The sequence below is a fragment of the Schistocerca cancellata genome, chromosome 7, assembly GCF_023864275.1.
Source record: "Schistocerca cancellata isolate TAMUIC-IGC-003103 chromosome 7, iqSchCanc2.1, whole genome shotgun sequence".
NCBI lineage: Eukaryota > Metazoa > Arthropoda > Insecta > Orthoptera > Acrididae > Schistocerca > Schistocerca cancellata.
The window spans coordinates 347,621,280-347,648,492 of NC_064632.1; the positions used below are offsets into that span (position 1 = coordinate 347,621,280).

At 42.4% G+C, this 27,213-nt stretch overlaps 1 protein-coding gene across 1 annotated transcript in view; it reads right to left on the bottom strand.

Annotated features, from left to right (window-relative positions):
• LOC126092769 (odorant receptor Or2-like) overlaps positions 1-27,213 on the bottom strand; it is a 135,270-nt gene that overhangs the window by 75,736 nt on the left and 32,321 nt on the right. Inside the window, exon 2 of the mRNA XM_049908497.1 lies at positions 2,938-3,294. Within this exon, the coding sequence (XP_049764454.1) occupies positions 2,938-3,294 (357 nt within the window). The remainder of the gene's footprint in view (positions 1-2,937; positions 3,295-27,213) is intronic.

Sequence of the window (27,213 nt, forward strand, 5' to 3'; positions counted from 1 at the left end):
TTTAGATTATAGTCCTGTGCGAATGCGAAACATGGACGATAAGGAGTTCAGAAAGAAGAGAACAGAAGGCTTGGAATGTGGAGATACAGAAGAATATTGAATATTACTTTGGCATCTTATGAGAAGATACCGAACAGAATTCGGGAGAAAAGAAATTTGTGGCCCGTCTTGATTAATAGGAGTGATCGGTTGATAGGACACGTTCTGATTCATGGAGGGTTCACGAGTTCGTATTAGAGGGAGGTGTGGGGAGATGAAGAGATAGATACAATAAGCAGTTTCAAAATCATGCGGGTTGCATTAGTTCTTCGAAAAAGAAGAGGCTTGTGTAGGACAGAATAGCACTAAGAGCTGCATCAAACCAATCCTCGGACAAGACCACTATAATAACAACTTCTTAATCAGTTCATTCACTGCTGTCACTTTATGTGGGAACCATTTCAATGAAACTTCCTGGCAGATTAAAACTGTGTGCCAGACCGAGACTCGAACTCGGGACTTTTGCCTTTTGCGGGCAAGTGCTCTACCAGCTGAGCTACCCAAGCACGACTCACGGCCCGTCCTCACAGCTTCACTTCTGCCAGTACCTCGTCTCTTACCTTCCAAACTTTACAGAAGGTCTAAGCTCTCCTGCGAACCTTTCAGAACTAGCACTCTTGAAAGAATGGAGCCATGTCTCCGCAATACCCTTTCTTTCAGCAGTGCTAGATCTGCAAGGTTCGCAGGAGAGGTTCTGTAAAGTTTGTAAAGTAGGAGACGAGGTACTGGCAGAAGTGAAGGTGTGCTTGGGTAGCTCAGATGGTTGTGCACTTGCCCGCGAAAGGCAAAGTTACCGAGTTCGAGTCTCGGTCTGGCACACAGATTTAATCTGCGAGGAAGTTTCATAAGAGCGCACACTCCACTGCACAGTGAAAATCTCATTCTGGGATCAATTTAAATGTTTGCCTAAACGCTTTGTGCCCTGTTGCAAGACCGAAATCTCTTCCTTGTGTCATCTTGCGCAATGGTTATGCTGGGCTCTGCTGCAAAGGGTGAGAAGGATCCAACAACTTACGTTCGTTTAGTGATTAAATTCTATCGAGCTTCCAGCCACGTCAAGTGGTTCAAAATCCACTGCCGGGTGGCCATTGGCCATTGCTTAGCTGTAGGCTATTTATGATGTTGTCACAAATTCGTTTCTCAGTAGCTTCTTTAATTGAGCTATCCCAGAAACTGTTAGCCTCTGTAATAACAAATGTCTCTTCGAATGCAATACGTTGTCCGTTTCCTAGAGCAAGCGCCGCTAGTGAAGGCTAAAGCATCTCTTGTTCTACATAGCGCTGTTCAATAGTACGCCCAGTCTGTTCGACATAAAACTGACAGTACGCAAACGGTAATTTATATAATTTTGGCGTTCTGAGGCCTACATCGTCTTTCGTAGGCCTCATGAGCTGTCGAATTTTTGGTAGTGACCTGAAATAAGGTGGTAGAGGTGCTCGAGGAATGTCGCGCCGATAACAGCATAGAAATGATACACTACTGGCCAAATATATTATACTAGAAATGACATGTGATTACATTTTCACGCAATTCGGGTGCATAGATTCTGAGAAATCAGTACCCAGAACAAACACCTCTGGCCGAAATAACGGCCTTGATACACCTGGGCATTGAGTCAAACAGAGCTTGGATGGCGTGTACAGGTACAGCTGCCCATGCAGCTTCAACATGATACCACAGTTCATCAAGAGTAGTGACTGCCGTATTGTGACGAGCCAGTTGCTCGGCCACCATTGACCACACGCTTTCAATTGGTGAGATATCTGGAGAATGTGCTGGCCAGGGCAGCAGTCGAACATTTTCTGCATCCAGAAAGGCCCGTACAGGACCTGCAACATGCAGTCCTGCATTATCCTGCTGAAATGTAGGGTTTCGCAGGGATCGTATGAAGGATAGAGCCACGGGTCCTAACAAATCTGAAATGTAACGTCCACTGTTCAAAGTGCCGTCAGTGCGAACAAGAGGTGGCCGAAGCGTGTAACCAATGCCATCACGCTGGGCGATACGTCAGTATGGCGATGACGAATATACGCTTCCAACGTGCGTTCACTGCGATGTCGCCAAACACGGATGCGACCATCATGATGCTGTACACAGAACCTGGATTCATCCGAAATAATGACGTTTTGCGATTCGTGCACCCAGGTTCGTCGTTGAGTACACCAACGCAGGTGCTCCTGTCTGTGATGCAGCGTCAAGGGTAACCGCAGCCATGGTCTCCGAGCTGATAGTCCATGCTGCTGCAAACGTCGTCGAACTTTTCGTGCAGATGGTTGTTGTCTTGCAAACGTCCCCATCTGTTGACTCAGAGATCGAGACGTGGCTGCACGATCCGTTACAGCCATATGGATAAGATGCCTGTCATCTCGACTGCTAGTGATACGATGTCGTTGGGATCCAGTACGGCGTTCCGTATTACCCTCCTGAACCCACCGATTCCATATTCTGCTAACAGTCATTGGATATCGACCAACGCGAACAGGAATGTGGCGATAAACCGCAATCGCGATTGGCTACAATTCATCCTTTATCAAAGTCGGAAACGTGATGGTACTCATTTCTCCTTGTTACACGAGGCATCACAGCAACGTTTCACCATGCAACGCCGGTCAACTGCTGTTTGTGTATGAGAAATGGGTTGGAAACTTTGCTCATGTCTGCACGTTGTAGGTGTCGCCACCGGCGCCAACCTCTTGTGAATGATTTGAAAAGATAATCATTTGCATATCACAGCATCTCCTTCCTGTCGGTTAAATTTCCCATCTGTAGCACGTCATCTTCGTGGTGTAGCAATTTTAATGGCCAGTAGTGTACGTAGTGTAGTCGTCTCCATATGTTTCCGTGCATCAACAACACTGGGGAGCGGCTGACAAATGAAAACTACGCCTCTTTACTAACCTGCAGAGCAAGCCTGTGGAACTTGGACTCCCGTAGCGCAATGTGCCCGAGGCGGATCGTGAAGAAGGCTGTCGTGTTGAAGACGGACAGCGTAAGGGTGAACCGCTCGAGGTCTGTCGCTCCGTCGCGCCAAAGCAGAACAGCCTGGGAGCAGTTGAACAACAGCAGCACCACCATCGACAACGCGTTGATCAGGTAGTAGACGCGGCTGGCCCAGGGACCAGCGTGCGGGTGGCGCATCGTGCCCGACCAGTGCAGAATCTTCAGTACATAGTCCAGGTCGCTGACATCTTCTGCAGCTGCAGCTAGAGGCCGCCGCAATGAAGCCAACAGCATCACGACGTCAATGTTTTCTCCCTGTGCAAAATGAATTGTGTTTGAAGGTACAGTTTCACAAAGTTCTCTTGATTTAGCTGGCTGAGTTCTTCGAAAAGGAGTGACGTTTTGAAGAACCCCTTCAGCTGGAAACTCGAGAACTTCGTGTTAGTTCATCTCGTAAAGTGTGCGTGTATGTTATAAAGAAGAGAGGTAGCCTCATGAGCAGTGTATAGAAAAACCTGAACCTTTAAGCTCTTAATTAATCGTGTACCTTCAAGCTCAATAAAGTAATTGGGATCGCATTGTGATCCGTATTGATAAACCTAAGACTAAAGTAAGCATAATTTGATCACTTCTGAAATTGTCCTCTGTATATCCATCGTCCAAAGTTGAGCATTTTTATCGGTTGTAAACCGTAGTTTACATATTTTATGAACATACTTAGTATGAAAGATACACTTAATGTTCTTGAAACAACTGATGTACAGGGATAATTTAAAAGTAGCATCTTTATTTAATGTCTATGAAAATAAAAAAGGATCGAAAGAGACGCGAATGTACGGCCGAGGAGGAAGGACGTATTTTATGGGTCACACACTGTTTTGTTTCGCGATACGGAAGGCAGCCATTGAGCGGCTACATATATTTTATATAAGTTATTCTGTATTATACTAAAATAAACTTGTTATTGTTATCACAAATTGAATTTCCTTGTAATAGTTGTCACCTCAAATGTTCGCACTGGCTAATTATTTTTAATAATCATGTTTTCAGTAATTTTCCCTGCGGGAAGCTCATATTCCGATGCAGCCTCTGGTCGGCCATTACGCGCCGAAGTATTAATTTATTTTTCAGTGTTAACAGTAACTGTAAATGCGAGAGATTTTGTTGTAAGAACTTTTTTAAATTGCAACAGATAATCAATTTAAAGTTCATTTTTTTAAATTATACAGATTCCATGAGTTCAGTAAGTTTTATCTTGGCCGCTCCACGGCAACAATCGAAATTCTCTCGAACCTTGCTTTGCAGTCAATAAATAGAAACTAACAAAATTACATTCAATTCAGTTAACGGCAACTATATTTTAGTCACCACGTTCAAAATCTAAAGTTGGTACATGAATAACAGCAGCCCTTCAAGAACCCGTCTCATATTTACTTATGCACATAAGTAAAAGTGACAAGAAAAGACAATATCCCTGAGAGAAAGAATCATGCACTAACAAAAGAAAAATTTATGCTGATAAATTAAATATAAAAATATGTAAAATATATGTGTAATTTTTCTTGTATATAAAGTAACAAGTGGCACCGACGTAACAACATCGATCATTCGAAGTTGAGCAGTAAGTAATAGATGCATCAAGAAGCCGACCAGTAATGAAAGAAGTAGTTACATTCTGCTTACAGCGTGCAGCAGTCTTCATGATCATGTCCCATTAAGCACATAGTCACTGATTTCCGGTATGAAAGAAATGTTGAACAATTTAAAATAAAGATATGATTTATGAATAAATTTGCATCTAATATATTCGTAAGGTACCAGATCACTCCGCAGCGATCGCAGAAACTGCTGTCGTCAACTTATCTTCTCGCATTTGAAAAATAATTTTTGTTAGGAGAGAAAGCTGGTTCTAATTACATTAGTTCTAATTCATTGCTGTAAGTTTAATGCAGTGAGACGCCACCGATGCATCATAAAATTCGTGGGCCGTGATCAGAGCCAAACAATTGCAGAAATATGACTGTGTGTCAGAATGGCACCGTATCATGTACAAGCAGGAAAAAAATGCCTTTGTATAGAGAGAAATAATACACAGATAAATTGTTACCGGAAGGACGTGGTTTACTTACAAGCCCACACCGGTAGCGAAAGCAATACACCCATGTATGAATTTCATAGTGAGCAGTCGCTACATTACGTTCTCGTTAGAGAATTACAATAAAGACGGCAACTCTTTTATAGTTCAGAAGAGGATGATGACTTTAAATTCATAGCACGACGTATTGAAAAGGTAAATTTCTTCGCTATAATCAACTTCCATTGATCAAAATCAAGCAACCTCTAAATTTCTATTATGTCAGGAAGTACTGGCGGCAAGAACGAACGAGAAGTAATCGCCAGCAAATTATGTAGAAATGTAGCAGGCATTTCTGAAGTAACCTAACCAGTTTGCCTCAAACTCATTACGACAAGTAACTGAAATGATCTTACTCAGTGCTTTCACTATTGCAGAACCACCAAACATGGTCAGGTCGACACCAAAGCCAATCTTCCTCCCAAAGCAAACGCAAAACGTAGAATGTTGCCGGACCGATGTCAGCAGGATGTAGGAAGAGAAGAGAACAGAATGACGAAATCCTGTTCAAGCAAGGAGATCTCGTAGCTTCCAAATCACGAACACATCCCATAGGCTCATAGGCAGCTCGTCCCCCCACTGAACTGAAATAGTCTCAGTGCGCTGCCAACAAAGTTGCTAAAGAACTTATTTCGATCCTTCGAAGCTGAATATAATAGAAATGCGCGAAGTATTTCAAAGGTAGGTCTCGGAATATACTAAAAGCAAAATACAGCAGGTAAAAATAAAAGTTTCCAATTATCAGACAACTTCCAAATAGTATTGTAAAGATGTGAGATCGTAGTATATATATATATATATATATATATATATATATATATATATATATATATATATATATATAATTTCATTATTTCTGCGTCCTCCAATGCGAATCAGCTGACGTTATTTACAGCAACGTGCGTTGCAGTAAAAGGAAATGATTTCCATACCGATTTTTCAAGCTATAGAGACAATTACAAAGGACATTCTGAAAGTGGGAATCACAACATTCATAACCTGCCTCTTACTACCAAATGCGAACTTGAGGAGAACCTACACCTAAATCTTCTTCTACACACCGCAAGTCACCCAAAGAAGTTATCGACCCTCCCTCCACCCATTTCTTTTGCTGGCGTAACTAGAGCCCTCGAAGAACGCTTGCTGGCCAACCTCTGTGCGTACTCGAATCTTTCCGTTTTTGCTTTCATTGCCTTTTCACAAATTATACATGAGAGGAACAGTATATCGGTTGACTCTTCTAGAAACGTACGCACTCGAAATTGTAAGAGTAAACCTCAGCATGATGCACAATGTCTTTCTTTCGCGCCTGACACTGAAGTTGGGTAAGCATTTCTGTGATTGTTTCGCGCTTAATTTGGGCGACTAAGCGTGGGCCAAAGTAGAGGCATGACAGCTGCAGTGAGCTACGCGCCGCAGCTTCGCTCACCTTCTTCAACCAAGCACTGAACGCGATTATGAAAACATCTCTATGGCAATCCTCAGGTTTGTCACATCCATACAGATGACTATTGTTTTCGCCTGCAGTTAAATAGCCAACAGTCCTGTTAGCTGTCAGGGATCTCTTTATACTGAATCGACTATATATTTAGCTGCAAAGAGCTGCTCTTCTTTGCATCTTCAGTATTTCGTCTTTTGTACCTAATTGGTAAGAGTCTGCGCCTGACGAACAGTTCTGAATCGTGGTACTAGTCGAATAAGGATCTCGTTAGCCACCTCCTTCATCGTTGGAGTATACTTCCCAAGTAAACAGCTGGAAACTCGAGAACTTTATTTTCGTTCTACTCTCTGGGAAAGAAAATGAGATAAAGTACTTAAATGTGCTAGAAGTTATCATTTTTCCACATCCTACAATATGAAACAGCTGACATTATTTATAACAGTGTCATTCCAGTAAAAAAATGTGGTTTATATATATACTCTTCAAGATTTGGAGGCAATTGTAATTAACAATCCGAAAGTAGGACCCAAAATTTTCATAGGCAGGTTCCTGTTACCATGTCTGACCTTTAACTGAATCTACATATATACCCCGCAGCCCCATTATGATGTCATTCCTCCCTCCTCTCCAGTTCCCGGCGCGAACTGTACACTTGAAGTTCTCATGGAATAAAGCAGCATATTGCTTGACACTTCTAGAAACGTACACACTCGAAATTTCAAGAGTAAATCAAATTCTTATGCACAATTCCTTTCTTGTAGCGTCTCTCGCTGCAGCTAGGTGTTCATCTCCAGAGACGAAACGCACTCTTGTTCTTTGGACCTTCTATGTTTCATCTGTCACTCCTCTCTAGTAAAAGTTCTCGACTAACGAACAATATTGAATTACTACTCAAAGGCATCCTGCTTTCTCATTGGAATACACTACCTCATTATTATTCCAATAATTGACAGCGTGCCATCTGTCTTTCTTATGTCTATTTCTTTGTGGTTGCTCCACTACACATCAATCGGCTGCTCCAGATATTTAATGAATATGACTGCTTCCAGAGACAGTTCGGCGTCGATGTGATCATACATAATGGGTCTATCCACCTATTTATGCGTAGCACATAGTATTCACTTTTGTTTAGGTTGAAAAGCCATTCGCAGCTCCAAGTGTCGACGCTTGGCATGTCTTCCGTCGTTTAGCTACAATTTAATTGCACTGTTATTTCATAATACACAACAGCATCATCCGCAAACACCCTAATGGACATTGCGATGTTATCTATTAGGTCAATTACAAAAAATTGTGAACAGTACTGACCATTTCTCGGGGTGAGTCCACAGTTACTTTTCCACCCGAAGACTCCTCTCCATTAACAGTGATACAAAGTACATTGTGTTCTGTTTGCATGAAACACCCTAATTAAATAACAAAGCATATCTCACGCGTATTTTGTGCTGCTAAATTTTCTGGGAAAGCAGATTGTAAGCTAACTAGATAGCAGATGTGATTATGCCTACGTCAGCAGCAAACGACCATGGCTCCGAGAGGGTGGGAAAAAGTCATCGGGGCGTCAAACTGGTGCAGTCTCACGCTGTCTGTCGTTAAAAGACCGATGCGGCACCGGCGAGACATTCGTTCAACCTGTCACCCTCGACAGGAGATTGTTTCAAACAAACACACGTAGCCGTGTAACAGCTCGTGGTGGGAAAAATCGCGTGAGTCTTAATATAACGAGTAATAAGCACGATGAGAATTTAATTTGGTAAAGGAAAAGAAAAAAAAAAGTAAATTCAGAAGCATAATTATGGGAAACGTAGTTCCCAGGTGAGCATTAATGTAAGTAATAATTTCAGTGCAAAGGAAAGAGGCCTGGAGATAGTTGAGGATTTGGCAGTCGGCTATTGGATCATTTCTAGATTTAACAGTTGGAGATAATAGGTAAGCCAGCCAGCAAAACCCTCTGACCCAGAAAGACACTCCTGGAAATGGAAAAAAGAACACATTGACACCGGTGTGTCAGACCCACCATACTTGCTCCGGACACTGCGAGAGGGCTGTACAAGCAATGATCACACGCACGGCACAGCGGACACACCAGGAACCGCGGTGTTGGCCGTCGAATGGCGCTAGCTGCGCAGCATTTGTGCACCGCCGCCGTCAGTGTCAGCCAGTTTGCCGTGGCATACGGAGCTCCATCGCAGTCTTTGACGCTGGTAGCATGCCGCGACAGCGTGGACGTGAACCGTATGTGCAGTTGACGGACTTTGAGCGAGGGCGTATAGTGGGCATGCGGGAGGCCGGGTGGACGTACCGCCGAATTGCTCAACACGTGGGGCGTGAGGTCTCCACAGTACATCGATGTTGTCGCCAGTGGTCGGCGGAAGGTGCACGTGCCCGTCGACCTGGGACCGGACCGCAGCGACGCACGGATGCACACCAAGACCGTAGGATCCTACGCAGTGCCGTAGGGGACCGCACCGCCACTTCCCAGCAAATTAGGGACACTGTTGCTCCTGGGGTATCGGCGAGGACCACTCGCAACCGTCTCCATGAAGCTGGGCTACGGTCCCGCACACCGTTAGGCCGTCTTCCGCTCACGCCCCAACATCGTGCAGCCCGCCTCCAGTGGTGTCGCGACAGGCGTGAATGGAGGGACGAATGGAGACGTGTCGTCTTCAGCGATGAGAGTCGCTTCTGCCTTGGCGCCAATGATGGTCGTATGTGTGTTTGGCGCCGTGCAGGTGAGCGCCACAATCAGGACTGCATACGACCGAGGCACACAGGGCCAACACCCGGCATCATGGTGGGGGGAGCGATCTCCTACACTGGCCGTACACCACTGGTGATCGTCGAGGGGACGCTGAATAGTGCACGGTACATCCAAACCGTCATCGAACCCATCGTTCTACCATTCCTAGACCGGCAATGGAACTTGCTGTTCCAACAGGACAATGCACGTCCGCATGCATCCCGTGCCACCCAACGTGCTCTAGAAGGTGTAAGTCAACTACCCTGGCCAGCAAGATCTCCAGATCTGTCCCCCATTGAGCATGTTTGGGACTTGATGAAGCGTCGTCTCACGCGGTCTGCACGTCCAGCACGAACGCTGGTCCAACTGAGGCGCCAGGTGGAAATGGCATGGCAAGCCGTTCCACAGGACTACATCCAGCATCTCTACGATCGTCTCCATGGGAGAATAACAGCCTGCATTGCTGCGAAAGGTGGATATACACTGTACTAGTGCCGACATTGTGCATGCTCTGTTGCCTGTGTCTATGTGCCTGTGGTTCTGTCAGTGTGATCATGTGATGTATCTGACCCCAGGAATGTGTCAATAAAGTTTCCCCTTCCTGGGACAATGAATTCACGGTGTTCTTATTTCAATTTCCAGGAGTGTATATTGAGAGAAGGGTCTTGAGACAAGTCATGTTTGCCACAGGAGTGGCAAAATTCGTATTCAGTTTTATGTTTAGTACAAGGGCGGTGGCACCGATGGACGTATAAGTAAACTTGGCTGTATGTTGATTCATTCCTTCTGACTTAAATCGTTTGCAGGACGGTGTTACCCGTCTAATTTAGTTACTTGATTGAACATTGTTACTGAGTAGGACAGAGGACACCAACAGCCAGTGCGAGGCCAGCCTTCGGCTCAGGGCACTGCTGCTGCCTGCCAACCCGCTACGGTGCCGGTCGCTAACACCATCTCCTTGGTGTGCTGGGTGTGCTGACCTGACCGAACAGACGTCAGCTAGAAGAGCGAACACACAGATGAACGAAGCATCAGCCGAGGGTGGTGTGGGATAGCAACGAACTTTAAACACGGTGAATAAATGAATTTAAGTAACGTTTCACTAGCGTCGAAGCCATCCTGACCTTACACGGGGGTGTCTCTGCTCGACCCTCTTGCAGTATTAACGTATTACAGTGGAAAGAAGAGAATTTGTAGGAATAAACATGAGTTTGAATAACTGGTAAATAATACTTTAATATGCCTTAGGGCAGAACTATCATGAGATAACGTCAATTCAGGTGCCACTTCACTGTTAGGAATTCAATATGACAGCCTTTCGAGCTGGTATCTTTTGTACCTGATACAGACTACTGGAGATATTTTGTGCAATAAGTAATGCAACACCTTGTAGTAGGGTCAAATGAAGTCGCATATTGAACAGTGGTGTGACAGCGTGCGTGGGAAGTAAGTAACTTCAGATAACACATATTAACAAACAACACAAGCAAATCGATAGTCCAGCAAAGAGTGACTATTGCCAAGATACTGTGTGAGTATCCTGGGACAGACATAAGGGGACGAGAGCATTACGCAAATGGGATCTTCAGCAGATACAACGGGGAAACGAGAGAGAGAGTAGGTAACACGTACGAAGCGGTAGCGCTGTGCCAAGTAATATAATAATGTGAAAGCCACACTTCCTAATCCAGGAAAATGGAGTGTTGGTTTTCGGGGCCAATGTTTTTTGGATTTACATGTATTGCCAGACTGCCAATAGTTAAAGATTTGGGTTGGTAAATGGGAATTTTTATTTTACTTCAATTATGTTCTTTATTCTTTTTTTTACTTTTGTAATTTCTGGAATTTATTGCATGCGAATATAGATATGCAATGTCGTGTACTTCCTAAGTTAAGAATATGTACGTGATTAATGAGAACAAGCAGCGTCTTTCGTATATTTAAAAGAAATTTAGGTGAGGCATAGGTAGGTAACGAGTGCAATAGTACAGTAGAAAGAGTTTCGTTACTTTCAATCAGCCAAGGTGAACTACTATTTAAGAAACACTGAGGTTCGTGTCTTAGGAGCAGCAGGCTTTAAGTGGAGAAGTGTCGCCATAGATTTCCTACAGTCATGAGCAAATTTTGCCATTTTCGAGCCGTTAATATTTTGGATTAACAGAAGAGATTGAGTAAATAATTAAAACAAATATGGATGTACGAAGGTGTGCAGTGAGGTACTAAGAATCTTCCAAGCTGTATACCACCCGCAAATGGACAGGAGGGACTGTCCTCGCACAGTGATTAATGAAGTATAAATTTAGAGTCAAGGAAATAACAGGAAGTAAATATTTCTGATATACAGATAGAAATAAAACTTGGTATTATTTTACACCCTCCATGGTTTGTTGTAGAAACTCTCCTATTACAGAAAATGCCTTCCTAAAGCATACATAGTAACACACATGCGGCTCTGTGTTGCGTCATTATCACACAAAAAATATGCACGTAACTGTATTATTTCCTTTATGACTCTTATCAAGCTTCCAAGGAAATACATTTGACTAATATTATAGAGTTCCCAATAATGCTGATGCAATATGAACATTTTGTTGTTGTTGATACAAGCGAATGCTGAAAAATGGTAGAAATATTTAGAAGGGCAACACGAAGGAAACCAACCTGAAGCTAATATAACAGAAATAGTATCGGAAGTAATTGGAAACAAAAGGAAAATATAATAGGGCTCTGACACACTTATGTCGAAACAAGGCACGTCCATCAGAAAATCTTTCCTCAAAATTGTTAAGATTCTTGGGAGACCATCACTAATCAAAATTAATCCACTTCTTATACAAAATATATTTATATAGACGTAATACACTGATACGTCGGGAAAAAGTAATAATTTTAATTACAATGGTAGCTCTTTGAATGGTATGAATGTTACAGAACCATCTGTTTAAGTATCTCATTGCTGCAATATGCGTCTTAGAAGGTCTTATAGGGTGCTGAGGAAATGGAGGAACACACGAAGAAGTACTCACTTTACGACCCATATTAGAAAACTGGTTGAAGAGAGACTAACTTGCATTTATTCCGTCTGTTAAATTAGACGAAATTTTGAAAAAATTCTACAGGAATACACTTGTTGATGCTGTGCAGCTAGCAGTGACAAAATACAGAAAACAAAGCATGATCTACTACTTGTACAGGAAACAGAGTGCAATAAGAGGAGTCGAAGGAAAAGGAAGAGTAACAGTGGCTCAGAAGGGAATGAGGTAAGGTTGCCTGTAGCCTATAGCCCACGATATTGAATTTGTACATCGAGCAAGTAGTAAAGGGCCTACGTTACATAGTGAAAGTTAATTAACTGTTGATTGATAAGAAGGTAAAGTCTTTGAGGTATGCCAATGACAATGCAATTCTATCTGATACGGAATGAAACTTAGAATACGAGTTCATTGGAACGGATCATGCCCAAAAAAGGGGTTATAGAACAATTTTGTGATGGAGTATTGTCGGATTTAATCAGACCATGCTGAGGGAATTAGAGTATTAGGAGTGGAGGGACAAAGCTGTAGATCGGTTTTGAGATTCAGTCAGACTATGACCAGGGAATTAGATTAGCAGGAGTAGCGAGACAAAGGTTTAGATCGGTTTTAAGATTTTGGCAGCAACACAACTGACGATAGCAGGAGTAGTGAGTGTATAAATTTTAGACAAGCAATAACGTGAAAATCAATTTTGAGAAAGACACATTCATAAGGCCAGGTTGTCATTCAAATTAGCACAAGATACGCATTTTTTTTTTTTTTTGACACTCTGAAAAGACATACAAAGCATCTTTTTGGGATTATAATTAATCATACTATGAGCTTTATTTTAGATTTTCAATACAAAAACAAAATGGCGTCTATTATTATCTTTTGATCAACAGCCCGCGAGTTTGAAGTATGCAGACTTCGTGCAGGGCAGCCCCTCAGGAATTACCTGAAATACAAATTGGATAACATGAATCGCTGCTATATTACATTTCTGTGAGCTTATACTCAACCACAATGAAATAACCTTAATTTAACCATATAGTGGTTACTCGAAATTTAAGTTCGATTTTTGAGATTCCTTCACTCCTTATGCCTTCACAAAAATAGTTAATACAAACAGATTTCATATATTATAGGTATAGGTTCCCAAGAGAAATTTTTAATTTTTGGGGGTCAAAGGTAGAACTTAATACGTTAAATCATTTTTACTTTATACTGCACGCAGCTGCACCTGTTTAAGGTTTATGGAAAACTTTTATGTGAATTATTAGCCAATTTGCGTAAAAAAGAAATGTTATTATATATTTTGCTGCTGCTGATGACAAATCGAAAGTTAAATTTTGAAAATTCAAAATGTGTATTCCAATATGGTGGACCAGAAATTATGTTTTAACTAATTACTACCAAAATTTGACCAAAAATACTGTTTTCGTTACTTACGTTTAGTCTGAAATTGCAGGACCGTATATTAGCCATACGTCTAACTCGAACTATTTCTGGAGAGCAATTGCCTTGTCCTTCTTAATCAGGAAAGCCGACCTGACTGAGCTGGATATGCTGCGTTCTGCAGCCTGCACAAATTGTTCATCAGTTTTTTTTCGGCGAATATGTTTCCACACACACTGCACTATAAATCATGATGTGAACGTGCGTCACCGCAAGACAACAGCGCGTCTCCGGATGGGAGCGTCTCACGGCTGCCGTGACACTGCTTCGAACAACGGGCTGTGGAAACTTTTGCAACGCACGAATTGAAAAGATTTTTGATCCCAACATTCCAGACACATTTTAATTTCAAAAAATGTGATAGTGAAAATCGAATTATTCACCATTTCGAATGAGAACCTCGCCTTAAAGATCGAATACATGGAATAGCATGGAAGTAGAAAGAATGGTGAAAATTATACAGTGATACCAAGACGTGATCACAGCAAGAGATTTAAATCAGAGTGTTTCGTAATAGTTATGCTGAGATGAAGATTCTTGAAATTTTAGACTAAGCAGATTTTCTTCATGATTCCACCCTACAGACTGGGCTGACTGCAGCAAAATGCAGTCACTATTAGAAAGGAAACATATGTTCTGCGTCGATATTCACAAAACATATTTATGACACCTGAACCGGCATTCTTAATTACAAATAATGCAAATACAATACAAAATATTAAAAAGCGTAACATTCTTACCACCGTCGTTTGCTCCGGAGTACAATCTGTATCGAAGATTCCGCCGCAGCTGCAACTGAGTCACGTCTTCGTGCCTTGTCGCGCACAGCCATTTAAAAGTTCCACTGCGTGAGAGTGCTTGAATTCTCTTCGTGATTTAATTATTTTTTAACCAAGTCGGCTCACAATCGTTGCTCACGTAACTGTTATTGTCACATTACGACTCTAGTTTCATGGAGGTCTCCGAAAAATTCAGAGTCACGCCATTGCTCTTCTGCATTCATAAAAAAACTCTCTTAGTTCTCTGCCCCATAATTAACAAACAAATAAATTTTTAAAAACTGTTTCTACCCTTTTTTATCCGTTGTTCTTTGGAAACAAGTACAGTAAATTTTTTATTTGAGACTCCGTTGTCAGCGAGACCATTACTCTGATATTTGTTCCCTCCCCGAAGTCTATTACTTAGTCGAATTTAAAAAGGCGATTCCAATGCAACCCCTTAGTTTAAGTTCACACCTTGCTATCAATGTAGTTAAACATATTTTTCGTACAGTCATACTGTATCACAACCGTAAATTACTTTCAGCCTGCAGTTTAAGAATTCATATTGATGAACTGCCGATGCACACTCTCGATTTTCAGCCGAAGCAGGATGCCTGCAAAAAGCGTTGTCCCTACACCAGTCTCGTGCAAGCCTTTAAAGTTGACGCTAATCAGTTTCGCTGATTGTTTACGCAACTGCTTTCTGATTTGACATAACGCTGAAATATCGAATGGTTCAACGTTATCAAATCTCTAGACGTGTGTACAGAAGCCACTGACATTAGCTGTTAGATGTCAAAATTAGTATGAGGTTTGCGACGAAGTTCCTGTGCTTGTAGCTGCTAACGGGCCCCCTTCACAAGTGTAGTCCGTATATTATCTCTCCCCGTCCAAACAGATCTCACCATTATTAACTAATTAGTTTATTGCATTTAATTTCATTGCATTAACGACTTAGGGAATAATTATTATGAGAACTCGACTAACAGATAACTTTTCCAGAATATTCTAAAAGTTCTAGAAACTTAAATATATGTGCTGTCAGTCCCAGAATATTTTGCTTACACGTTTTTAAAAAGCGTGATAAGTAGCATATCTTCTGGTGACCTGATCCATAGTTCAACTTTCCAACACCCGTCGGCACTTCAGTCGCCAAAATAATCCAAGATGCCAATGCTGTGAAATTAATGGCAGTAAATTCAAAAATTCAAGATGGCGATAGTGCGATATTGAACACTATAAGATATCAAAACTGATTCAGTTTTGCTTTATAACCCCTCCCTCTCCCTTCTTGCCTCCCACTGATGCCAACCCCATCGACATCTCCAACCAATTTCTGCACAGTATAAAAATGAGGCAGCCAGTCACACTTAGCTGTGTTACTAAGTAAGCTTCATTTGAATTTTGCATCTCAGTTGTGCAAAATGATGTCGTGTTCAAATATACACGATATATTCATGACAGAAGAAAATGTAGCCTTCACCTGACTTGGATTTATTTTCAGAGATGTGTTTCTCTGAACTGTGTAAAGTGCGCCATTTTCCTCTCTCTCTCTCTCTCTCTCTCTCTCTCACGCACACACACACACACACACACACACACACACACACACACACACATATACATGCACACGCTTACATCTGTATTTCTCTCCGCTTTCAGCTATCATCTGTCAGATACTATACTCCTTACACATGTCATCTATCTCTCTCTTACAGAGTTTTCTGATGTGTCCTATGCAAGCTTTCCACCCATGGTCCAGAGATACACTTGTATTCGTTGTCAGGAGATAGCATCTTTGACTAGCAATCGAAACGTCCTCAGACCTGGGTTCAAACATCACCACTGTTAAAAGTTTCAAGAAAAATTATCTGCAGTAGTCGTCAATGACTTCCGACAACGGTCTCGTCGAAAATGGCGGCGGAACGGACCAAATTTCAGGCACTCTATAGCCCCTAGGGTGGTAAACCGCCCCTAACATACGGAAGAATCAGCAATAAGCAGTGGCTACAGGATGCACAAGGCAGTGGAAATCACTGCATTTAAGACACGTATTGTGTGTCCTCGGGATATGTGGCCTGTAAATGAAGAAAAGTGTCATCATGGTCTCTCCATTCGCAAAGATTCCGCTGTAGTCCCCTATCTGAATTTGCAGAAGATTGTCAAGGGGTAGGTGAATATCAGAAAAAGACTGTATAACCAACAAAAAGGTAATGTTCTATGACTCGGGCATGGAATGTCAGAAGTTTTAAAGGTATAGGGAAGCTAGAAAATCTGGAAAGGGAAATTCAGGTACTTAATCTCGATGCAGTGGGGATCAATGAAGTGAAATGGAAAAAAGACATTGGCTTCTGGTCAGACGCGTATAAAGTAATACCAACAGAAGCAGAAAATGGTATAACTGGACTAGGATTGGTTATGAATAAGAAGGAAGGGCAGAAAGTGAGTTACTGTGAACAGTTAAGTGATAGCGTTTTCTCGTCAGAATAGACAGCAAAACAACAGCAACAACAATCGTTTAGGCTTACACCCGACTTCGTGAACAGAGGGAGAAGAGACAAAGACAGCATTTGTGTACATTGACCGGATAGTTCTGTACGTAAAGCGGACGTAGGGTAAGCAGTAGAAGAAAATGTTATGAAAGAATACATTCTTGGTAGTAGGAACGAGAAAGGAGAAAGACTAATTCAGTTCTGCAATAAATATCTGTTAGTAATAGCGACTACAGTATTCAAGAATCACAAGAGGAGGAGATATCCTTGGAAGAGGAAGGGAGAGTTCAGTTACTTTACATCTTGGACACGCAGAGATTCTGAAGTAAGATACTGAACCAAGGAGCAGATATAGACTCAGATTTAAATTTAGTAATGATGAAAAGTAGACTGATGTTTAAGAGAACAGTCAGGAAGGATAATGGGCAAAGAAATGAGATAGGAATTACTAACGAATGAAGAGATACGCTTGAAGTTCTCTAAGGCTGTAGATACTGTGATACACAATAGCTCAGCAGGCAGTACGGTTGTAGAACAATGGAGATCTCTAAGAAAGCCAGCCACAGATGTTGGAAAGAGAATCGTGGGTATGTGGAAATTAACTGTGAGAAACCATGGGCAACAGAACAAATGCTTCAGCTGGTCGACGAAAGAAGGAAGTACGATAACGTTCAGCGAAATTCAGGAATTGAGAAATACTGGCCACTTGAGAATGAAATAAATAGGAAGTGCAGAACAGCTAAGACGCAATGGCTACATGAAAAAAGTGAAGAAATCGAAAAAGAAATGATTGTCGGAAGGACGGACTCAGCATGTAAGAAAGTCAAAACAACTTTGAGTGAAATTAAAACCAAGAGCGGTAACTTTAACACGGTAATGGAAATTCTACCGTTAAATGCAGAGGAGAGAGCGGACAGGTGGTAAGAATACACTGAAGACCTCTGCAAGGGGACGGCTTGTGTGGTGATGTGGTCGAGCAAGAAAACGGACTCGGCAGGGAAGGGTTAGGGCATCCACCATTAAAGTCAAATATTAAAAGACCTTAGGACTACCTAAGATGAAATAAGGTAGAAGTAATAGATAACATTCCATCGCAATTTCTAAAATCATTGGGGAAAGTGTCAACTAAATGACAAGTCACGTTGGTGTGTAGAAAGTATGAGACTCTCGATATACTATGATACTCTCGGAAGAAACTTCATCCAAGTAATTCCGGAGATAGCTAGACCCGCCAAGTGCGAAAATTATTGCACAGTCAAATTAAAAACTCTTGAATCCAAGTTGCAGGTAAGAATAGTACATAGAAGAATAGAAGAGAAAACTGAGGATGTCTTAGATGACAATCGGTTTGGCTTTAGGAAAGATAAAGGCACCAGCGAGGCAGTTCAGACATTTCGGTTGATAATCTGAGCAAGACCAAAGAAAAATAATATCATAATTGCGACTTTAAAAAAGGGCTCGACAATGTAAAGCGGTGCAAGACATTCAAAATTCTGTGGAAAACAAGGATAAGCTATAGAGAAAGATAGGAAATACACGATGTCTACATGAACCAAGAGGGAGCGGTACAATTGGAAGACCAAGAACTAAGTGCTAGGATTCGAAAAGGAGTAAAGCAGGGATCTAGTATTTCACCGCAACTGTTCAAGCTATACATCTAAGGCTATGTAATGGAAATAAAACAAAGGTTCCAGAGTGGGATTAAAATTGAGGCTGAAGCGATATCAGTGGTAACATATGCTGATGACGATGTTATGGTTCAAATGGCTCTGAGCACTATGGGACTTAACTTCTAAGGTCATCAGTCCCCTAGAACTTAGAACTACTTAAACCTAACTAACCTAAGGACATCACACACATCCATGCCCGAGGCAGGATTCGAACCTGCGACCGTAGCGGTCCTGCGGTTCCAGACTGTAGCGCTTAGAACCGCACGGCCACCACGGCCGGCCATGACGATGCTATCCTAGTGAAAGTGAAGCAGAATTACAGGATCTGCCGAAAGGAGTGAACAGTCATACGAGTACAGTATAAGGGTTGAGAGAAGATCGCAGAAAAACGAAGATAATGAAAGTTGCAGAATTGAGAACAGGGAGAAGCTGAACGTTAGAATTAGGGACTACAAAGCACACGAAGTTGGGAAATTCTGCTACCTATGCAGCAAAATACCTATGATTGACGAAGAAGTCTATCAGTATCAATCACAGGCCTTAATTTCAGAAATTAATATCTGGGATTGCACGTTTGGAGAACAGAATAGCATGGTAGGGAAAAATGGACTGAGGGAAAAACGCAACTGAAGAGAATCTAAGCATTTCAGACGTGGTGGAACAGAAGAATGTTGAAAACTAGGTGGACTGATAAGGTAAGAAATGAGGAGGTTCTCCGCAGAATCGGCGAGGCAATTAACATATGGAAAACACTGACAAGATGAAGGAACAGGATGACAGAACGTCTGTTAAGACATCAGGGAATAACTTCGATTGCACTACTGGTTACTGCAAGCGGCAAAAACTGTAGGTTGCAATCGCTACTCTGTGATGAAAAGGTTGCCACAGGTGTGGAATTCGTGTTGGGCCGCATCTGATGACTCCAAAAAAAAGTGAAAGCTATATTTCCTTTTCATTGAACTCACACACACACACACACACACACACACACACACACATCCACACACCCACAAACACAAACAGGCGCGCGCGCGCGCGCTAGCGCGCGCTCTCTGCAAAAGTTCCAACACTGTGAATACGATACTATCTCATTACGAAATTTTATTTTACATGTGAGCACACAACATCACCGATAACAAACTTACTATAGACATAAACTTTGTTATAATGACTGATTTCATTTCGTACAATAAATCAGATTTAACTTTGACTTGTAACACAGATCCTTGGTCATATTATGCTGTCACGCACAATGGGAAAATTTGAGATTAATCATTACGTTCAACATTTTCTACAGTATCATGTATTGTAAACAGCAGGTTGTTACAGTTCGAGTAAATGTTTGACACATTCTTAGATACTCACCAAGCTTTGCCAGCTGTCTCTGTCTAACAACATCGAAAAGACATTGCATTGCATTTTGTGGAAAATCTGTTTACAATATGAGTAATGTAGCCTTAAAGTAACAATCAAATAGTTTGTTATATGGAACAGAAACAGTTTAATGTGATACATACATTCACACACAAACACATTTAAAGCAACAAAGTGTACAGGATCCTGAAGTGTTCCATTTAAGCAAATGTATTAATTTCATATTTATTATTAATTAAGTGTGTACATCTGAACCCAAAATAATGTCTTTGTATGCGGTAATTAAACATTCTTGAAATTTAAACTTGAAACTGTAGCTGGACGGTGTGGCCGAGCGGTTCTAGGCGCTACAGTCTGGAATCGCGCGATCGCTACGGTCGCAGCCTCGAATCCTACCACGGGCATGGATAGGTGTGATGTCCTTAGGTTAGTTATGTTTAAGTACTTCTAAGTTCTAGGGGACTGATGACCTCATAAGTTGTGTGACAAAGTGCTCAGAGCCATTAGAACCATGAAACTGCAACAGTCTTCTTTTAGAAAGCAATTATTTATATATCTTATAATTCCACTGTGTGATATTTTATTTATAGGACCGAACATTCTTATATAGACAATTTTTCTAGTAGACACATATAAAAGATATGTCAGTTAGCATTATTAGCTTGGAAATCAACTGTATCTGTGATGTCCAATCTTGTAGCAGCTTTCATGTTCACCCTGCCGCTCTTGAGAAAGTCAGTTTAGGTGTCACTGATAGTTGAGAATCTTCATGACGGATGTATTTATAAATCCTTTATACAATACAGCACTGCTTCTCCAATTTGTTGTTGACATCCCCCATGCTCATTATAAGATGAGCTATCCCTTTTCCAATATTAATATCTTTTCAGAGTGTATTGTGATCCGGTCCTCACACGGATGCCTCAACATTTCTTGTATTCCAACGAGTAATTTGGGAGCCAAATATAAATTTATTGTATAAAGTAGTATGTATTGACTGACATACCTACACTTTATGTGCAAAAGAAAAGGAAGTGACTATGATGGCTACGATGACTGTGAAGTATCTAACGATGCAGCAACGATGACAAGCTCTTTACAGTGGGTCTTTAAATATTACAAGACATCACCATGTTGCGTCAGCAAGTGCTACCAGCAAAATATGTGACAGACAACATTAATTAGCAAGTCCTATCTTGTTGATAGAAGCGTCATCTTTCAATTTTCCACATTTACAAGGAATGTTATCTTGAAAATACGCATTCCTTGGGGCACACATAATCAAGGCAACTACGAGGGCTATTGAGAAAGTAGGGAACGTTTCCTTCTGACGCCACTAGGCGCGCACCGATCGCGTATACTGGGTGATCAAAAAGTCAGTATAAATTTGAAAACTGAGTAAATCACGGAATAATATAGATAGAGAGGTAGAAATTGACACACATGCTTAGAATGACATGGGGTTTTATTAGAACAAAAAAAAATACAAACGTTCAAAAAATTTCCGACAGATGGCGCTTCATCTGATCAGAATAGTAATAATTAGCTTAACAAAGTAAGTCAAAGCAAAGATGATGTTATTTACAGGAAATGCTCTATATGTCCACCATCATTCCTCAAGAATAGCTTTAGTCGAGGAATAATGTTGTGAACAGCACTGTAAAGCATGTCCGGAGTTATGGTGCGGCATTGGCGTCGGATGTTGTCTTTCAGCATCCCTAGAGACGTCGGTCGATCACGATACACTTGCGACTTCAGGTAACCCAAAAGCCAATAATCGCACGGACTGAGGTCTGGGGACCTAGAAGGCAAGCATGACGAAAGTGTTGGCTGAGGACACAATCATCACCAAATGACGTGCGCAAGAGATCTTTCACGCGTCTACCAATACTTCGTTTTTTTTTCTAATAAAACCCCATGTGATTCAAAGCACGTGTGTCAATTTTTACCTCTCTATCTACATTATTCCGTAGTTTATTAAGTTTTAAAATTTATACTGACGTTTTGATCACCTGGTATTTTGGTATGTGCGTGCTCGGCAGCTCAGTCGGCAGCCATCCGTGACCACAAGAACGTTTCTTCGCATATGGTTTTTTTCGGTATTTGAATTTGAAATGTGTGCTGCAAACGAAAATCCCGCTAGTAGTGAGGTTCGGTCTGTGATACGGTTTTTGTTGGCAAAAATCATAAAACCTATAGAAATTTGTCTTGAACTGTGCGACGTGCACGGAAACAACGTAATGAGTGAATGTTCTGTCCTGAAGTGGTGCATTCCATTTAAAAATGGCCGAACCAACGTTCATGATAAAGAGTGGACGGCCGAGTCTTGTGAGTGACAATTGTCACTGAAGTTGATGAAACGATGCATGAAAACCGTCGCTTCACAATGACAGAGCTTTCGCTTTCTTTTCCACAAGGTACATGGACTTTGTTGTTTGAAATTGTCACTCAGAAGCTATGCTACCACAAATTTTGTGCACGATGGGTGCCCAAAATGCTTAAAGAGCACGATAAAGAAAAGCGAATGGGGGCGACGTTGACATTTCTGGAGGCCTACCACAAACATGGTGATTCATTACTGGATCGAATCGTAACTGGTGACGAAGCTTGGATGAAATACGTCATTTGCGAGACAAAATTACAGTCCATGGAGTGGGGGCACACAAGATCCACCCAAAAACCAAGAAAATGTTTGCAAACCTTGTCAGCAAGGAAGTTAATGGTGACAGTGTTTTGGGATAGGTAAGGTGTGCTTCTTATTGATTTTCTCGAACGTGGAGCAACCATGAATTGTGCCTGTTACTGCCAAATTTTGCACAGCCTTAGAAGAGCAATTCAAAACAAACGTTGATGAAAGCTGACGTCAAAAATTTTGTTTATGCACGACAGTACCCATGGGAAATTTTCCCTCATCCCCCCTACAGCTCCGATCTTGCACCAAGCCACTTCCATTTGTATCCCAAGATGAAGAACTGGCTTGCAACGCAGCGCTTTGATGACGACGCTGAACTCCAGGTAGGCATGACTCACTGGCTGAAGTATCAGGTGGCAGAGTTTTACGATGAAGGTCTTTCAAAGCTTGTCCACCGCTATGATATGTGCCTCTATGTGTTTGGTGAACATGTGGAAAAGTAATGTGTCAGTCACTCCTTCAGATGTATTTCTTGTACTTAGTTTTTCTTAATGCCAAAACGTTCCCTAGTTTCTGAATAGCCCACGTAGATCTGAAACTTGATTCTAACTCTAAATTCAAAAGTAACAGAAAACAGACATGTATAATCAAGAAATCGAATAAACGCGTTTTTACCTCCATCTATCTCTGTGCTGCATGCATTACATCAGCTGTACACGTTTCGCGAAAATTTTCAATTACTGCATTTTAAGTCACTTTCGATACCAAGCCATAGTGTCTCACATGCATAAATTGGCGTCAGCAGTTGCCGGAAGGGAGAGAGAGATAAAATGGATGCCTAGCTAAGCGCTATTTCCCGTTCTTAAATTTGTACAGTCGTGGTATGTAACACTGGAGTGTAGTTCACCCTGTTTTTCCTATCCTCCCGTGAAATCTAATACGATGCCGTATTATCTGCTCCAAAGATGCAAAGCATACTGTTCGATGTATAAAAACCCACGCAATAATGAAGTAAACTCTCCCCAAATTTACGAAACGCGCTTTTTGCAGGAACCTTTAAAATGATGTTATGTTTCCATGTGCACCTTCCCATTCTACAAATGACTCTTCCACTCTATTATGATGAGAATTTATGAATGATTTTTTTCAGTACCTAAACTGAAATACACTCCTGGAAATTGAAATAAGAACACCGTGAATTCATTGTCCCAGGAAGGGGAAACTTTATTGACACATTCCTGGGGTCAGATACATCACATGATCACACTGACAGAACCACAGGCACATAGACACAGGCAACAGAGCATGCACAATGTCGGCACTAGTACAGTGTATATCCACCTTTCGCAGCAATGCAGGCTGCTATTCTCCCATGGAGACGATCGTAGAGATGCTGGATGTAGTCCTGTGGAACGGCTTGCCATGCCATTTCCACCTGGCGCCTCAGTTGGACCAGCGTTCGTGCTGGACGTGCAGACCGCGTGAGACGACGCTCCATCCAGTCCCAAACATGCTCAATGGGGGACAGATCCGGAGATCTTGCTGACCAGGGTAGTTGACTTACACCTACTAGAGCACGTTGGGTGGCACGGGATACATGCGGACGTGCATTGTCCTGTTGGAACAGCAAGTTCCCTTGCCGGTCTAGGAATGGTAGAACGATGGGTTCGATGACGGTTTGGATGTACCGTGCACTATTCAGTGTCCCCTCGACGATCACCAGTGGTGTACGGCCTGTGTAGGAGATCGCTCCCCACACCATGATGCGAGAGGGCTGTACAAGCAATGATCACACGCACGGCACAGCGGACACACCAGGAACCGCGGTGTTGGCCGTCGAATGGCGCTAGCTGCGCAGCATTTGTGCACCGCCGCCGTCAGTGTCAGCCAGTTTGCCGTGGCATACGGAGCTCCATCGCAGTCTTTAACACTGGTAGCATGCCGCGACAGCGTGGACGTGAACCGTATGTGCAGTTGACGCACTTTGAGCGAGTGCGTATAGTGGGCATGCGGGAGGCCGGGTGGACGTACCGCCGAATTGCTCAACACGTGGGGCGTGAGGTCTCCACAGTACATCGATGTTGTCGCCAGTGGTCGGCGGAAGGTGCACGTGCCCGTCGACCTGGGACCGGACCGCAGCGACGCACGGATGCACGCCAAGACCGTAGGATCCTACGCAGTGCCGTAGGGGACCGCACCGCCACTTCCCAGCAAATTAGGGACACTGTTGCTCCTGGGGTATCGGCGAGGACCATTCGCAACCGTCTCCATGAAGCTGGGCTACGGTCCCGCACACCTTTAGGCCGTCTTCCGCTCACGCCCCAACATCGTGCAGCCCGCCTCCAGTGGTGTCGCGACAGGCGTGAATGGAGGGACGAATGGAGACGTGTCGTCTTCAGCGATGAGAGTCGCTTCTGCCTTGGTGCCAGTGATGGTCGTATGCGTGTTTGGCGCCGTGCAGGTGAGCGCCACAATCAGGACTGCATACGACCGAGGCACACAGGGCCAACACCCGGCATCATGGTGTGGGGAGCGATGTCCTACACTGGCCGTACACCACTGGTGATCGTCGAGGGGACACTGAATAGTGCACGGTACATCCAAACCGTCATCGAACCCATCGTTCTACCATTCCTAGACCGGCAAGGGAACTTGCTGTTCCAACAGGACAATGCACGTCCGCATGTATCCCGTGCCACCCAACGTGCTCTAGAAGGTGTAAGTCAACTACCCTGGCCAGCAAGATCTCCGGATCTGCCCCCCATTGAGCATGTTTGGGACTGGATGAAGCGTCGTCTCATGCGATCTGCACGTCCTGCACGAACGCTGGTCCAACTGAGGCGCCAGGTGGAAATGGCATGGCAAGCCATTCCACAGGACTACATCCAGCATCTCTACGATCGTCTCCATGGGAGAATAGCAGCCTGCATTGCTGCGAAAGGTGGATATACACTGTACTAGTGCCGACATTGTGCATGCTCTGTTGCCTGTGTCTATGTGCCTGTGGTTCTGTCAGTGTGATCATGTGATGTATCTGACCCCAGGAATGTGTCAATAAAGTTTCCCCTTCCTGGGACAATGAATTCACGGTGTTCTTATTTCAATTCCCAGGAGTGTATATAATATGTATTAATTACCCAATCGCCTTTCAAACAAGGTAATTAAGAGTCTTCTTCCTGATCCGAATTCGACGTGCCCAAAGAGAAATTCTTGCTGCTGGAAGACGTGCCAGAGACAAAGGTATCATTAAGAACTGCTGCCAAGATGGCAGCCTTAGGATCAGGACAAGGATTTGTTTGCTGTGTGTAAGAAGGCATTTATTTCAAAAAGGTGCTTTTTTAGGAAAAAGGGAAACCTTTGTGAATGAAAATGTCATGTCAGTTTGCCTTGCAATAACAAATGATCAAAATTTAATTGTTAAATTTTGTGGAACATTTCTCTTTTATTAAGACCGTAGCAACTTTTGTCAGATGGATGAGTAATTAATATACTTGATTATTTTGTTTCCACTTTCGTCACTGATACTGTTAATATGGCTCTGTAATGTTCCTTAAAATGTTTCTTCAGTGTATGGTTAATTTTGTACTGCTGTGGTTAATATTAATAACTTAGATGTATGATCAATATTCTCAATAAATATTGCATTGCACAATACAAAAATTCAATCAATACGTAATTGCTCTTAATTTTAATATTTGCCCCTATATAAATTTAGTGAAAACTAGTTCTGTTTAGTTTAGTTAGAACGCGTTCTTAGTAGTTCTAACTAGTTGATACTGATAGCCTTAGTTACAACTAGAATTTACAGCTGGTCCAAAGCGAAAGTCAGTGAAAACTAGTTTTAACTATGCAAAACGCGTTTTGTCGAAGTGGCTCAGTGAAAACTAGTTTTAACTAGTAAGAACGCGTTCTAACTAAAATGAGTTTTGACTGTAACATATATAATGATGGTGGTACATTATTTGTAATGCCCCAAAGCAGCTGACGTCAGTAATCTTTTCCTTTTTCTTTCCTTTCAAAAAATTGTTCAAATGGCTCTGAGCACTATGGGACTTAACATCTATGATCATCAGCCCCTAGAACTTAGAACTACTTAAACCTAACTAACCTAAGGACATCACACACATCCATGCCCGAGGCAGGATTCGAACCTGCGACCGTAGCAGTCGCGCGGCTCCGGACTGAGCGCCTAGAACCGCTAGACCACCGCGGCCGGCTCTTTCCTTTCCCCGCTTCCCACATGCGACTTTAATTTAGATATAGTCAGGGGAGTGTGACAAGACAGTGTCATTATCATTAGTTTGGAGGTATAAAGTGACTGGTGAATTGTGGTCGTGACCGTTGGTGATGAGTGTTGGCCGCCAGCTCTGCAACCTGTAATTGTGGGTAAAATTTGTTTACTTGAGAGAACGTGTCGACCTGTTGTGTAATTACCAAAGGTTTGTGGGGTAAAGTTGAGTGTTAGGCAAGTTTCTTTGTAACATGGTCTTGAGGATATATTCGAAAATTAGCAATTAG